This window comes from Tetrao urogallus (genome assembly GCF_951394365.1).
Source record: "Tetrao urogallus genome assembly, chromosome: 1".
NCBI classification, from domain to species: Eukaryota; Metazoa; Chordata; class Aves; order Galliformes; family Phasianidae; genus Tetrao; species Tetrao urogallus.
Window position 1 is genome coordinate 3,688,425 of NC_136813.1, and position 16,314 is coordinate 3,704,738.

The 16,314-nt window shown below is 50.8% G+C and overlaps 1 protein-coding gene across 1 annotated transcript in view; it reads right to left on the bottom strand.

Annotated features, from left to right (window-relative positions):
* GAB2 (GRB2 associated binding protein 2) overlaps nt 1-11,621 on the bottom strand; it is a gene marked incomplete at both ends in the record, with an annotated part of 86,161 nt that extends 74,540 nt beyond the window's left edge. Inside the window, one exon of the mRNA XM_079549404.1 lies at nt 11,547-11,621. Coding sequence (XP_079405530.1) covers nt 11,547-11,621 — 75 coding nt within the window. The remainder of the gene's footprint in view (nt 1-11,546) is intronic.
* Between the last annotated feature and the right edge of the window lie 4,693 nt (nt 11,622-16,314).

Below are 16,314 nucleotides of genomic sequence, written 5' to 3' on the forward strand. Positions count from 1 at the left end.
ACAGAGTGACTCAGGTTGCAGGGAGACCTTAAGGCCCACCCAGTTCCAGCCTCTGCCATGGGCTGGTTGCCCCCCATTACCTCAGGCTGCCCAGGGCCCCATCCAGCCCGGTCTTGAGCATCTCTGGGGATGGGGCACCCACAGCTCCCTGAGCAGCAGTGCCAGGGCCTCACCATCCTTCGAGTAAAGAATTTCCTCCCAGTACATTACCTAAATCTCTCTTTTTATAATTAGTCATAACTTCCACATGCCTTGACAGCCACAAATCCAAAGGAAGGTTTACACCAGGGCCCTCCCACATTGCAAAAGGAGGTGAGGACCGTGCCTAACCTGCAGCAGTTTGAGCAGCACCGTGCAGCAGACAGGAGCGTGTGATCTATGAGCAGTTCATCCAGAGCACATAGCGCTGGATTCTCACCTTCTGTCTCTGCCCCAGCTATGGCTGGCTAGTGGGTGGCTTCAGGTACAAAGAAATGCAAAGAACAGGCTTTAAAAGTTCTTATTTTTCTAATTAGAAATGCAAATCTTGAAGCTTCTTGCCCTCAGCACCTTGATCCTCACGGAAACGAATGTCCACAACACCGACCTGTGGGACAGCCTACCTCCGCTTGCGCATGCGTGTAATTACTGAAGCGCCTTCAGTATTAAAAAAGTGTGCAAACGACCTTCCCCTCTGCACAGAACCCATCCCAAACCGCTCCTTGGAATGCCAGCACATGATGCATCTCCTGCATGCATGCCAGCTGGCCGTGCTGATTTGATGCTAAAACGAGCTCACTGATTGATTCTGAGTCGAAGCCTCAGCCAACGTGTTTTGCAAGCATTTAAGACAACAGCCCAGTCCTTTCCAGCCCTTGCTTGTGTTGCTTTGCAAAGGGTGCAATTCAGGAGAACAAATCACGGTAGTGGGAGAGGCTCTGTGCTGGATCTTGCTGGTCCCAGAACGATGCAGGCCGTGCTGTAGGTGGGAACTCACCAAGAAGTCTTGCGAGCCTGAATGTCCATGACCAGCTCCTTTTCTACACTTGATGCCAAGGGATCATAAATGCCTGATTCTTGAGTGCAAAGGGGACCAACGTGGGCTCTGAGCTGGGTCCAGCATCACATTTCCCCAACGGATCACATCATGACAGACAGCTCGCCCCATTACATGGGGTCACATTGCACACATCCCATTCTACGGGTGGGTTCAAGTGATGGGGTGGGATATCCACCTCACGGTGTGCTGCTGGAGCCCACGGCCCCTTGGTGATGTGCCCAACGCTATGAGGCACCCCATAAAACATCCCAGCAGCCAAGGTGGGACCCCTCTGCACGGATGGCAGCCCTATGTGCTCTACCAGGCTTCTCTCCCATTCACTCTCTCTGGAAGGTGGCTGCCCCTCGCTGTTTTGCAGACCCATGGTGTACAGCTTTCCCAGGCTCCTAATCACTCTCCTCGCCCTTCTGCAAAGAGCTTGGTGTCAGGGGTCCACCCACACACATTTCTGTGGGATAAAGTCCCGATTGCTGGCAGGAAGGCTCTCTGCACACACAGATGGCTCACAGCTCAAACCCCAATTTCCAGCCTCCTCCAGGGACCAGCCTGCATCGCTTCTCAGCATCTGCCCGGCACAGACAGTAGGACCCCAAGCCCTGCTCTCCCCGTGATCACCAGCATCCCATCTCTTCTATTTTGTCTTCTATTTCATATTTCTCTTTATTTAATATCTTTTACCCCCGCTTTGAGCCAGCAGGAATCACACACTGCTCACTGTCTGCACCGCTGCCGTCGCTACGGATAATACACGTATTATATATAGGTAGGGATGGGCTCAGCTGCCAGCTCCGTTCCCCTCCTCTGCCACCCCAACCCTGCGCCCTGACCCCAAAACAATGAGCTCTTCTATTCCCCATTGCCCCGCTGGAAACTCCGCTCTGACACTGTGTGCAGCAGTCAGGGGCTGGAGGAGGCAGGGAAGGGAGAACACAAGCCTCAAGTCAGCAATTCTTCCTCTGTCACAGCAAATGACATTTTCCTGGGAGCTTCCTATCTGGAGGGGGTTATTTAGGAATGACACAGAGAGCTGCAGAAAAGCTGGAATCAAAGGAGCTGTGTGCAGGACGGACGGCGTGGGAGCAGCTTGGCTATTTTTGCCTTAAATATGCTGGTATGGGTATGTGTTGGGTCTGCCCCTTCCTGCACTGGATGGATCTCAAGCCCACAAGCTGCATGGCAGGAAGACTTGGATGTGCTGAGGTGCTCTGTAGAGGGGAGTTGAGAGAGACTTTGAAAGGGAGAGGCAGTGGTGATGTACTGAACACCCGAGCTGAATTAGGACCTAAACCTTCCCTGTTCTTGTGGGTGCCACATCCATGGAGGTGCTCAAGGTCAGGTTGGTTGGGGCCCTGGGTGACCTGGTGGTGGCAGCCAGCCCATGGTAAGGGTTGGAACTGGACAGGCACTAAGGTTCCTTCCAACCCACGCCAATCTGTCATTCTGTGACAGCAGGAAAAGTCAGAAGACACCTCAGTGCCACCAGGAAAGAGGAGGACAAGGCAGGTTTACCAATCAGTTTTGGGAATGAGACAATCCCCATTCAGGTATGACATTAAATGTCTGTTGAGCAAGCCAACTGACATCCTTTAGCAGCAGTAAAAAACTCCACTGGGACATTCAGAAAGTCAGGGTGGAACCTGAGCAAGCAGCTGTGATCATCAGCAAAACTTAATCACCGAAAATCTGAGATTCAAAGACCGCAAATCTTTGACTCAAATGTTATTTCCATCCTACCATATGGATGCAGGAGCTGGAACACCACCAGCAAGATGTCTAAATGTCTTCCAAAGCAAATGCCTTTGGAAAATACCAGGTTTAAATGGAATATGATGCATAACAAGTGCTGAGATGCCATTAGGACAGCGTCCTAGAGTAACCCATGAGACACAATGGAAGTATTTCAGGTGCCCAAAAGGTGCTAGAAAGTAATAGAAAAAAAATGAAATAAAAAACCGTCCAAAAATCCAACCAGAAGAAATCTCTGTTAATACTTTACAGGGAAAAATACAGACTGAACACACAGGATTTAAATCTACTGAGGCCACGGGAAGAAGGGGCCAGAGCAGAACTGGCAAAGCTTGCTAAGAGGAAGAAGCAATTCAAATGCTTAATACAGAAATGTCTAAGAGCTGCTCTCAACTGGTCCTGCTGCACAGCCAGATTGAAACTATAAATAAAAACGTCCAATTTCTGGCCTCAAAGTGAACCTCCCATCCTGAGCAGGCATCAGTTTTGGGTGAGAAATATCACATTTGGACAGAGAAGTTCGTTTCTAGGTATTGTTGTAATGCAGACTGATGCAACATTTCCCAGATCCTTCCAACCTCCTCCAGGAAAACTGCACAAGAGCTCAGAAAGAGGGAATCAAATACGAGAGGACAAATCCAGAGATGAAATCCCCCCACAGGTTGCTGGCATCAAATTATTCCAGATTCATTGGAGAAGCGGGCGCCACTGGCTATCACACACAGCAAGAAACACACACTGCCAGCACTCACATTTTCCTCTCATTCTCTAAAGGCACAGCTCATAAGCTGAAGATGACTATGAGTTTTTTTGGAGCGAGGCTGATGTTTTGTTAATTTTTATACATATATATATATATACTACAAAAGCATTCAATCATAGAAGGTGATTAGCTCCACACTGTAAACAACTCAATTCTAACACCAAAGACTTCTTGGCATGGATGTAATGCTGAGATGTAATGGATGAAAGTGGAAACGTCAAGCAAAATCCCAAAGCTTTCCCTGCTCCCCCTTGCATTGCTCTGCTCTGAGCTTCGAAGGGAGCAGTGGTGATGCCCAGAGATCAGCCAGCATGCAATAAGAATGAGAGATTTTTCTTCTTCAAGCTACACTCCTGGCTTATTCTTCAAACATGTATTGCTGATCCTAGGCTGAACCTCTTTTTGCTCAAATTCTTGGCAGGATGGGTCTGTGCCATGGAGGTAGGGTGGGCCATGCAGTACAGGAGCGACAGAACTCAGAAGCCTATTTCAGCTCTCTGACTGCTCCCTGTGCACCCTTCTCAAGACAGGGATGAAAGTGCTGCATCACCACCTCTGGCTGCCCTAAGATCCAGCTGCAGCATCTCAGCATTACAACAGGGGAAGAGGACATTGGGAAGTACTGACTCAACTAGATGGGATGAACTACCTGAAGCTAAGTTGTAGTGAGGTGGGGGTCAGCCTGTTCTCCCAGGTAATAGTGATAAGATGAGAAGTAATGGCCTTAAGTTGCACCAGGGGAGATTCAGGTTGGATATTAGGACAAATTTCTTCTAAGAAAGAGTGGCAGTGCATTGGCACAGGCTGCCCAGGGAGGTGGTGGAGTCACTGTCCGTGGAGGTGCTCCAGAGCCGTGGAGATGTGGCGCTGAGGGTCATGGATTAATGGGCCTGGTGGGAATGGGTTGACAGTTGGACTAGATGATCTCAGTGGTCTTTTCCAACCTTAATGACTCTATATTCTAATTATTCTAAGTCAAGCAGGGATGGCCCTGAACACATGTGCAGACAAACCACCGACTCGCTCTATGTCTCAGTATCCCCATCTGACCAAACCTTTCTGGCAGACATGGCCTCATTGAACCCAACACAGAATCACAGAATCATAGAATTGCTGGGCACCACTGAAAAGAGCCTGGCCCCATCCACTTGACTTCTGCCCTTTAGATATCTAATAAGCATTGATAAGATCCCCTCTCAGCCTCCTCCATGATGAAGAGTCCCAGATCTCTCATCCTTTCCTCATAAGGGAAATACTCCAGGTATTCAGTCATCTTTGTGGCCTTCCACTGGACTCTCTCCAGCAGTTCCCTAACTTTTTTGAACCAAGTAGCCCAGAAATGGACACGGTACTCCATATATGGCCTCAGCTGGGCAGAGCAGAGGGGGGGGATCACCTCCTTCAACCTGCTGGCCATGCTCTTTTCATGTACCCCAGCATAACGTTGGCCTTTTTGGCCACAAGAGCACACTGCTGGCTCAAGGCCAACACCAAGTGTTTTGAGTCCAAATTCTGGTTTCCTCAGCTGCTACTGTAATCCAAATAAATAATATTTGCTCTGCCTTTGAGTCACTACTATAAATTATGTGCTTTGGTCTGGTAAACACTATTACATCATCTCTTGCATCTAGCATACTCCAAAAGAAAAAGAGAAAGAAGGGTTTGAGTATCACTTTTGCTCTCTTCCAAAGGGAAATGAAGCAAGCTTCCCAAAACACTTTCCTCAAGTATTATTTGTGGTCCTTAAGTCCTTAAGTCCACTGATCTCTCACATCTACTGTGGGCTTGGCCAGGACCGCTAGTCAGTTCTGAAGTCACAACGCAGCCCCAAAGGAGAGATGTCAGCCAAACTGTCTTAGCACAAAGCATGACGTTCACAACAGAAATACCTTACCCTCTTGGGCATGACTTTGGGCTCACCTTGATCAAACCCAGTAACAGAGGAGCTGCCTTAGCATAGCACATATCATAGAATCATAGAATGGACTGGGTTGAAAAGGACCACAAGGATCACCGAGTTCCAACCCCCTGCTATGTGCAGGGTCGCCCATCACCAGACTGGGCTGCCCAGAGCCACATCCAGCCTGGCCTTGAATGCCTCCAGGGATGGGGCATCCACAGCCTCCTTGGGCAAACAGTTCCAGTGCTTCGCCACCCTCTGTGTGAAAAACTTCCTCCTAATATCTAACCTAAACCTCCCCTGTTTCAGTTTCAAACCATTTCTCCTTGTCCTATCACTTTCTACCTTCATAAAAAGCCATTCCCCCTCCTGTTTATAAGCTCCTTTCAAGTACTGGAAGGCCACAATGAAGTGTCCCCACAGCCTTCTCGTCTCCAAGCTAAACAAGCCCAGTTCCCTCAATCTTTCCTCATAGAATAGGTTCTCCAGCCCTCTGATCATCTTAGTGGCCACATTGCTAATAGATAACTAACTAAATAAAATAAAAATAAGAAGGGCTATCCAATGGCATTGGGAGCTGCGCTAAAGCAGTTACACTGCTTCCTAGTTCGGTGTCTCCATGCTGCTTTGTGCCAGAGATATATGGGAAATGTTGGCATGCAGGCACTTCTGGAGTTTTCTGGTCCAGCTCTGTGAGGTGGGACTACATCAAGACAGCTGGGATTTTCTCCAACCAAGCCCTAAAATTCTCCAAAGACAGAGACCCTACAGATTCTGTGGGAGCTTCACCCTCTGCACGATGACCTCATTAGGGAAGAGGCAGTTTGTTGTTGCTGTTCCTTGCTTTGCCATTTGTCACAACCAAGAAGAGTTTGGTTCCACCATCCCCTGAACAACCCTTCTAGTAGATGGAAGTTTTAGGTCAAAAATCACAGAATCACGGAGGCTGGAAAAGACCTCTAAGTCACCCAGTCCAATCATCCAGATGATCACCATGAAGAGTATCACCACCATCACAGCGACCCCAGGAAAGTGCTGCAGACCTGTTCCCAAGGAAAGAGGTCCAAGAGAAGGTTGCAGGAAAGAGGCTGTGTGTTTTGACTCATCAGTAATGATGCAGCAGAGAAACAAGAGAGAGGGAGCATGATCCTTGTGCAGTGTTGCACAAGAGAGGTGGTGCTGCCCTGGCAAGGGGAACGCACCCTCTGACCTGCAAACCCTTCTCTGGAAGAGTAAGTGCTCATCCCTCCTCTGAATCACGGGGCAGACGACAATAGCCAAACCTTCTGATGGTGCTTTTGAATCAAGGTTGTAGATTACATGGGAGGAGCAGGGTGCAGCAAGGCAGCTGGACAGCTGGAATCACAGAATCATACCGTATCCTGAGTTGGAAGGGACCCACAGGGGTCAACAGGTTCAACCCATGGCTCCACACAGCACTGCCCAAATCCAAACCTGATGTCTGAGAGAGGTGTCCCAATGCTCCTCGAGCTCCAGCAGCTCAGGCCCTCGCCCGCTGCTCTGGGCAGCCCGTTCCATGCCCACCACCCTCCTTCCTCACACCCATCTGATCCCATGTATGCCCATGTATGCCCACGTAAAGCCTCTTTATTGTCCTTCCTGAATTCAGGCTCAAAATCCCTAAACTCACCCAAACCAGTACTGGAAAGGACTTGAAGAATTTGTCAGATTTATTCCACTGCCTCACAACAGGCGCTCCTGAGGCACTGCTTGGACAACCTGCTCTTTGAATCTTCCGACGGAGACTCCGAGCTCATCCCAAACCATCTGTTCCACTCCTCACAGGCAGAGCTTAGGAATTTTTTTCCTAACACTATTTCCCTTGCTGCAGCTCGAGCTCAGCACTTCTTGGCCTCTCATTGCTGGCTTCAGACAACAGTTTACTCCCTTCCCCTCTGCAGCTACCTTTGACATGCTCAAGGACTGTTATTTCTCCTCTCATCCCCAGACTAAACAACTTCATTTCCTTTAGCCTTTACACGCTTTCTAGGTTTTTGCTCATTTTTTGGTGCTTTTCTCAGGAGTGTCTGCAACTGCTTTCTATTTTCAGCAGAGGGGAGCATCCTGAGTAAGGCACAGACAAACACAGCAGCTACCCACTGGGAAGAAAAGGAGGAACACAGTTTGCTTAACAGCCATCTCTTAGACTTTCACTGCAGACATAAAAGGATGTCTTTCTTCTCCCATCCCCCCAGATTAGCAGCTTGCCAACCGAGGTGAAATATTGGTACCCCAATCATTTGGGCAGCCTAGCACTTCTTTGCACAGGTTGGCCTATGTCTTCACCCTACACCTGCTTCCTTTGTCCACATCCTTTGTTCTTTTTTAATGAGGATGTCCTTGCTGTGCAGCTTCAGGCGGGATATTGAGGATCCACTTCAGGGCCCAAAAGAAGCAAAAGAAGCCCTTCAGCAGGAGATACTCGAGAAATAGGGCTGCAGGATTTCAGCAGCTCAACCCACAGCATCCCTTAAGCTCTTCCCACCGCACAGAAGACATAGCAAGCCTTCAGATGACCTTCAGATGGCTGGATATAAGGAAAAGTTTTTTACAATAAGGTCGGTGAGGCACTGGCACAGGATGCACAAATTGGTGGTTGTGACCCATCCCTGGAAACACCTAAGGTCAGGCTGGATGGGCTCTGAGCACCTGATGGAGCTGTGGGTGTCCCTGTTCATTGCAGGAGAGCTGGACCACACGGCCTTTAAAGGCCTCTTACAATTCACACGATCCTATGATTCCATGACCTTGAACAAACTGCTCCTGTTTGATGTGAAGATGTCCACTGCCTCACCAAGCAAAACACTCCCCTCAGTGTTTAAAACAGGGGGAGAACAAGAAAAGCATTAAAGGACTGTAAAACCAGTGCAAGGAAAAAAGGTTTTGTTTGCAGCAGAATTGTAGCTGCACATCTCAGCCAGACAGAAAACACACTGCCTTCATGGTACATAAATGCACATGCTGACTTAACGACAGGAAGCTCTGAGCTCCTCAACGATGACAGCAGTTAATTTCTGCATTGCCTTTCTATGGGAGTCCACCTCAAACCTGGCTCTGCATAAAGAGAACTGAGTCCCCAAACTCACATGGGGCTGGGAGATAATTGATTACACAACGAAAGCCAAGGGGTTTGGTTAGGGACTGGATTTGGTATGTATATATATACATATATATATACATATACACACACACACACACACACACACACATATATATACACTTACACATATTTATTTATTCGTTAATTTATTGCATGGGTGCTTTAAGGAAGAGCCAGAGCTAAAGGATGGCTCTGTGCTTTGTGGCTGCGCATAATAAGATCTCTCCACGCGTGAAAGTCACAAGGGGAGAAGGTATTAAAGTGTTTGCCTTGAAAAATACTCAAGCCAACCAGTGCTGGACCTTGGCATCCCAAGCAGAGCTGAGGTATTGGTACTTTGGTGCCTCCAATGCTTTTGATCTTCAAGTGTTTGCCTGGTTTTCCTCCAGTACCGTATCTATGAGGCTCATCCAAGACCAGAGCCCAACAGACCGAGGCCCCGAGACCACACATGCCCCAGTTACAAAGCAAGAAAGGCACAGTTTATTTCAACCTTGAAGCAGTCACTGTTTGATCTGGTGAGCATCACACCATGGAAGAGAAACTCCTGACCCCAGTATTTCCCACACACAGTCCACTAAAGCGAGACTGTAACTCCAGATGAATGCCATGAGGATCAGAGAAGAGCTCCCTGCCCCGCAGACTCTGGATGGATAACATAAAGAAAACTGAGCATCCTCCCCTCTTGCCAAAGCTCTCCTTGAAAAGTAAAACCAAAACAAAGCCAGGCTTACACAGCACAGCCCTTCCAAGGGCAGTTTCAGCAACACGCCCATGGGCAGACACGCACTGCTGAAAAGCTCTTGTCAAAAAGAAAATAAATCCATCATCTTCCCTGTGTCAATACAGGCAGAGCAGGAACTTCAAACCCAATTAGCAGCATCCTGCAGCTTGAGATTCCTCCTTTGAGGTCGCAAAGCAGAATATAAACCAAGAAAAGCGGCGAATCCTTCCTTGGGAATCTATACAAAAGCCACCGTGGGGGCTTTTTGTGCGTGGAAAATCAAAGTCCGAGCGTGTGTTTTTGTTGTAGGTTGCATGGGAGCAGTGCTATCAGCTTCACAATCACAACCACTATTGGAGAGAACCATTTGATCAACGCATCCAACCACTATTGGATGATATTTATACTATTATAGTAAAAAGCATAGGGGTTGTAGAATGACAGAACGGCTTGGCTTGGAAAGGACCTGAAAGATCAACCAGGCTTCAACCCCACTGCCAAAGGGCTGCCAAAGGGATGGAGCAGAATGGGTGACAAACATCCCCAGACCCAACCCACAAGGCAGGAAGCCACGGCAACTGGAGTGACTGGAGGGGAAGTCGATGCCCAGCAATCCCCCCGAGCTCCATCTGCCCAGCGCCGCTTCCTGCCCCGCACGGCTGCGTGGGATGGATGGGCGCATCCCGCCGCGACCGCGCTTCCTCTGGGGAGAAGGGGGGGGGGGGGGAGGGGGGATAAGGATGTTTTGGAAACATGGGTGGCTTGCAAAGAGCACTTTGGGGTGTATCTGGATGAAAAGCACTCCTTATGCACGTCGGTAATTAGCGCGTCACGCCCTCGTGCGTGGCGTTGAGCAGATTTATGCTGGAATGCCGGAGCACAGGCTGGATATTCAGGCGGCGGTGTGAGCGCCCTTTCACGGGGAGGACGCCGGGGAGCTAATGATGTTCGATGAGTTAAGGCCACCGGTGACTCAGGATAGGCAATTAGTTGATTTCTGAGGGAGGAAGGTGCTTTGCTCCATTAAGCTAAAAGCATCCTCCACAGTTCAGCGTGCACAAAGTCATCCCGTCCGTCTCCCAGAAATGCCTGCATGGATTAGGGGTTTGGACATTTCCCACACAAACAGCCATCTGCACCTCTGTCTCAGTACATTTGTGGTTGGATTCCTTCCCGGCTCCATCCCTACACCTCAAAGGGGCACAGGCATTCAAGGGAAAGGATTGCAAAGGGTCCAATGCAAGGAGACACAGCACCACTGATAGGGCTGCTATTGGGGTGGGCTGACAGAACCACTGATGTCAGGCTGCCTCTGCTCTGGGTGAGGCTGGTAACCCCAAATCACAAATGGGATACATCTCCAACCTTACTTTAGCTTGTAAAATAGGACTAACGAGCCACCTCCCTTTGAAGGGTACATAGCAATGCCTCCATCACACAACACCAGGCAGGTGGATCCAAAAAAACACATGCATGGGATAGAGATGAGACCGAAGGATGGAGATCCCCAGGAAGAGAGAGCATCCATGGGTGGAGATCCTCATGAAGGGAGGGAGAGCATCCATGGGTGGAGGGTGAATGTCCCCAGGAAAGAGAGTACCCAACCAGGCACATCCTCATGAGCTGATGCTGGCATCGGGGCGAGGGATGTGCCGAGTCATAGGGTGGCAGCTCCTCCAGCCCTGCACGGAGCCCATCAGGCAGAGCAGAGCTTGAAGAACAGTTATTTCTTTCAACGAACAGCGGGGAATGTGACAGAGGCGGCATTTGGACCCTCTTTTACAACTTCCTCAAAATGTTTTGATCTCGGCCGCTAATGGCACAAAGGGCGATCCGAGCGCTACCGGGGCGATCTTCAAAGCGTCGGAACATTGCGGGATTCAGAAGAATCGCGGGCGGGGAGGGGGGGGGGGGGGGGGGGGGGGGGGGAGGAACGACCGTTATGGGGCTCGAGGAGAGAAGCGGAGATGCTTTACCTTTACCCTTAGGGACAAAGGTACCCCTCAAGCACTGCTGTGCCGAGCCGGCTGTGCAAACCAGCAGCCAGTGGAAGGACCGGGCGCCCAGCGCTGTCCCCCGCAGCCCCGGGTGGCTCCGATGGGAGCGGGCGGGGGGCACGGAGCCAACAGCGGGCAGCAGGTGCAGCGGCTGTTGGGTGCGGAGCTCCCATCCCCATCCCCATCCCCGTCCCGATCCTCATCCTTACCCCCCATACCCCCAACCCCGTATCTCCATCCCCGTATCTTCACTCACGTATCGCCTCAACTTCTTCTCCGGCGGCGACTTTCGGAGCCAGCCCGAACACACAACCTCTCCTCCTCCGCTCATTTTGATGGAACCGGCAGAGGAGAACCGAGAACCGAGCGCTGTCTCACGGGGCGCTCAGCGCCCGCAGCGCCGGCCCGGGGAGGAGGGAGCCGGGAGGGAGCGGGCAGGGCCGGAGCAGGGGAAGGAGGGAAGGAGGGAAGGAGGGAAGGAGGGAGGGAGAGAGGCAGGGAGGGACCGGGGGGGGTTGGGGGGCGGCTGAGCACCGCCTCCCCCCCGCCGCTCGCCCGCTTCCAGCGGCGGCTCTGAGCGGGGAAGCAGGAAACCAGCCCCGGCCCCGGCTCACCACGCCTCCTGCCCGCTTTAAAGATACAAAACACGCCCGCTCCCGGCGTGGGGAGCACGGGCCACGCAGTGCTTTGCCCACCCTCCTTTATACCTTCCCCCCCCCCCTCCCCAAGCTGGTATTGCCTCGTACCCAGGGTGTGGACCCAGCCCGTTTCTATAGGACTTGATCCATAGTGCGGTGGGTGAGCGCCAGCCTCTCTGGTTTAATCCTAAATCACAGAATCACAGAGTCACGGAATCACAGCGATTTGGGACCCCGAAGCCCACCCAGCCCAACCCTTCCATGGGCAGGGACATCTCCCATAGAGCAGGTGCCCAAAGCCCTATCTAACCTTGGGACAGGGGCACCCGCAGCCCTCATAGCAAAGAATTTCCTCCTAGCGTCCAACCAAATCTCCCCATCACTGTTCTCAAAGAGCTTGCCCCATGCCCCTTCCCCTCCCCCTGTGGCAAAGGTCCTTTGCACCCCACCAATGCAATGTGTGCAACGAAGGTGCCAGAGGGAAAACAAAGAGGCTGGGGAAGAAAAGAACAACAAAAGCCAACGGCATGGCAAGAGCAAAACCCTCCTGGAGGAGGGGAAAGAGAAATAATTGAGGGGAATCGATAAAAGCTTCATATTTTATTATCGATTTTCAAATAATGGAGCAGTACCCACTGAAAAGGGGATTGGAGTCTCCTGCAGACGAGCTGGGTTTCGTGTTACAGGGTATTATGGCCTGGCTGAGATTAGCTATCATCTCCCAGATCTGGGAACGCTGTGCATTTACAGTCTGATCCCCTCCCCGGCTCAGGCAGCAGTAACGTCAGCCTCCTCCCCAAGAGCAGCATTAGGCTCCAACCCTCCCTTTGCTCCATCCTTAGACCCCAAATCCTTGATCAAAGTTTTCCAGAGCCCTCCTAGCACAGCACGCTCACGCTGTTGTTGGTATTTCTTTAGGAAAATACAACTCAGGCTTGCTTGCTGGGGACAGATTTCCAAGGCTGTGTGACAGCTCTGCCCCAAACCTGCTTGGGCACATTCACTCCCTGCCTCCATTTCCCTGTCCTCTTTCTTCATGGGCAGGGACAGTTTCTCTTTGTGTGGCTGTGCTGTCTGGTGCAATAACAACTCTGCATTGGTTGGGTGCTGCATGTAACACGTAGGGTTGCAATGCTTAAGGCTGCGATGCTTAAGGCTGCAAGGTGTCAGGCTGCGGTGCTTATGGCTGCAAGCTGCAGGGCTGCAATGCTTAAGGCTGCAAGGCATAGGGTGCATTGCTTAGGGCTGCAAGGTGCTTAGGGATGCAAGCTGTACGGCTGCAATGCTTAATGCTGCAAGGTGTAGGGCTGCAATGCTTAAGGATGCAAGCAGTAGGGCTGCAAGGTGCAGGACTGTGATGCTTAGGACTGCAAGATGTAGGGCTGCAATGCTTAGGGCTGCAATGCTTAGGGGTGTAAGCTGTATTGCTGATGGAATGTGGATTTTGCAGCACCTGCAGGCTGGGCTTGCAGCTCAGTGCCTCTGGGAAGCAGCTACAGCACCTCTGTTTGAAACAGGGACAGAAGTGAAGCCGTATGGTGTTTATAATCTCTGCCAACACACAAAGGAGGGGAATAACCCCTCAAGGAACATGGATAGAATTTGTTAGGAATGGATTATTTCCAAAGCTTCTTTTTTTGGTGGTTTGTTTTTCTGCAAAAGGCTACAAAAAGAAGGGCTTGGTCCTATTCAAGCATTGCAGAGGTGCCAGCTATGGGCACATCACTGGTGCATCCCCAGCAGGGATGGCTAATGGAGCAAGGGAGGACAGGGAAGGCACTTCTCACCCGACTGCCCTATGTGTGAGTGCATGACCCAGAGGCACCTGGCACATTCAAGGGGACAACAGCATCCTGGTGGCTGGAGAGATCTTCCCCAGTCTGCCAACCTGCCAGAGGGTTTACAAAGAGTGACTGGAGAGCAAGAAAGCCACGATTACCACGCAGGTACCACGCAAAGCCATTTTCCACGCTGGATGTCAATGATTCATTGGTCAGGAATTTGCTCCTACTGACACAGACAGCAAAGTGGTGTCAGTTTTAAAACCAGTTACGGAGAACCCCGCCTGCATTTTTATGTTAACAACTTTCCCCACGCAGAGCTGAAACACTCCATCTGGGACAGAGATGTTTAAAGAAAAGCTCCGTAATTATCATCGCGTGGATTGCAATAAATTATTCCACGGCCTCTGGTTCATTACCACGCGCTGCCCTTTCCCTCTTCATCCCCTATTGCAGATCCCAGTGACTGACACGGTTGTATGGCTCAGCAGTCTCCAAAATGCGACGCTGAATTATTTTTTGACATCTTCAGCGCTGCCTGTTCGCGGAGCCTCCAGCACGGCACTCAGATCTCTGGCACTTTTGGATGGGAAATGAGATTTTGGGTGCTTGCAAGCACGCTGCCAGCAAGAACGTGAGAGAGAAGCTTTGAGCATAAAAATGCTCAAAACAGACATTGTGTGAACGTGCTGTGCTCAGGGTGGGAACAGCAAGTAAACCCAAGCATTGGGTGGCCAGGCTGCATGCGATGCAGTGCATGCAGCACCACAGCACAGGGCCAGGAGTACAGATACAACGCATTGAGGAGTTAAAGACCATCAGCGTGGCTCTGATCTGGCAGCTCGTAACAGGATTCGCGATTTGATAGAATTATTAAGGTTGGAAAACACTTCTAAGATCATCTCATCCAACCATCCATCCAATGCCACCGTACCTACAGAACCACGTCCCTAAGTTTTGAGCTGTTCCTGCAAGCCAGGCTGAACTTGGGTTGGGATGCACTGGAGAGAGCGACTCTTCCTACTGCAGAAACCTCGGTGGTTTCAATCCTGAAATTCACCGTGCTTCCCTGTTCGTGGCCGAGACTGAAACACGGCCCCAAATGTGTGTAACCGAGCCGTGCCATCTACCGGCAGAAGGGAAGGCTGCAAGCTGCGAGCACCCGATGGAGCCATGGGCGTCCCTGCTTATTGCAGGGGAGCTGGACCAGGTGACCTTTAAAGTCCCCTTCCAACTCAAACGATTCCACAGCCCTACGATTCTCTGACTCAGTTTCCCCTCTCCGCACCGGCTGTTGGTGAAGGATGGATGCATAGGGCATTCCCAATGCTGAATGCTTTGGGCTACTCACCCCAGCCAGGCACCAACCCCTCAGAAATGCCCTATAAGCTGGTTAATAACCTCCACACGCCGCAGGGAACAGGCATCACAGATCTGCTGTGCTGCACGCTGGCGCACGCCTGCTTTTTGATTCTGAGCTGCTGCTCGGCCTCTTGAGATGCAAGTCCACAATGCGACCTGACTTTATCTTCCCCGAACAGTTCCTGCTGCAGAGCTGGATGGAAGCGGCTTTATTTCATCCAAAATTTTCAAGGTTAGGGGGAAAAAAAAATAATAAAAATCAGTGCTTTCAAGCAGAGCCTTTTCAAGCTTTCCAACCTGCATAAAAGAGCACAGCAACCCCCCCAGAACAGCCAGCAATCGGAGGCAAGCCACGAGACAGCTCTGTCCTCTGGTGATAGACAGCAGCTTTCCAAGAGAGGGGGAATATAGCACAGGATGCTTCGATCAGATAATGAGACAGCTTGGAGCACCTTCACTGCAGTGTTCTGGCAAAGATGGGAGCATTGGAGACGCAAAAAAGGGAAGGAGATGATTCACAGGTCAGCAGTGTTCAGAATGCAGCAAAGGGAAAACAAGAGATTAAACTGGGATCCAGAGAGGGGCTGGGGGCTGCTCCTGGAGGAGCTGCAGAAGTCCTGGATGTGGTGTAGTGAACACCCTGCTCTGGGTGTTCCTCCTAAGGCAGAGCTGGGAGCCTGAGGTTCCTCCAGCCTCAGCCCATTGCTCATACTGCGATGCTGTGATCCTGCATGGTCCCCTCTCTGCTGGGGGCCTGGCCAAACCCAGCCCATCTCATCAGGAGGGGAGGCAGCAGCCAGGCAGCACTGAGATGCTGAGTCCGAATCTGGATGCAGCCAGGGGATGCTTCCAGGCCTTTCATTCAAAGCTTATTACATGGGTTTTTTATTTGGGAAGTAAAATTCAATGTAAAGCCCAGTCCTGCTTTCTGCACCAGACTCGATCTAATTTTGCTGCAAGTTGAATGAGACAAAATCCTACTGATGCTCTTCATGCTTGGTCCTTCCTCTGGGATGGATCAGAGCTCCTTATGCAAACACTGCCTGGATCCAGCTACATCAGCTCTGTATGGAACAGACACTATTTGATGCTCTTAGGGCTCTGACCACAGCTGGGCCCAGAGCAAGCAACCATAAAACAAATCATCATAAAACTAGCAGGGAGAAATCTTGCCCAGCTCCCCTGCCTGGTGCACGCTCCCATCCTTAGGCATCACTTCAAGAGCAGATGGTGCTCTGCAGTA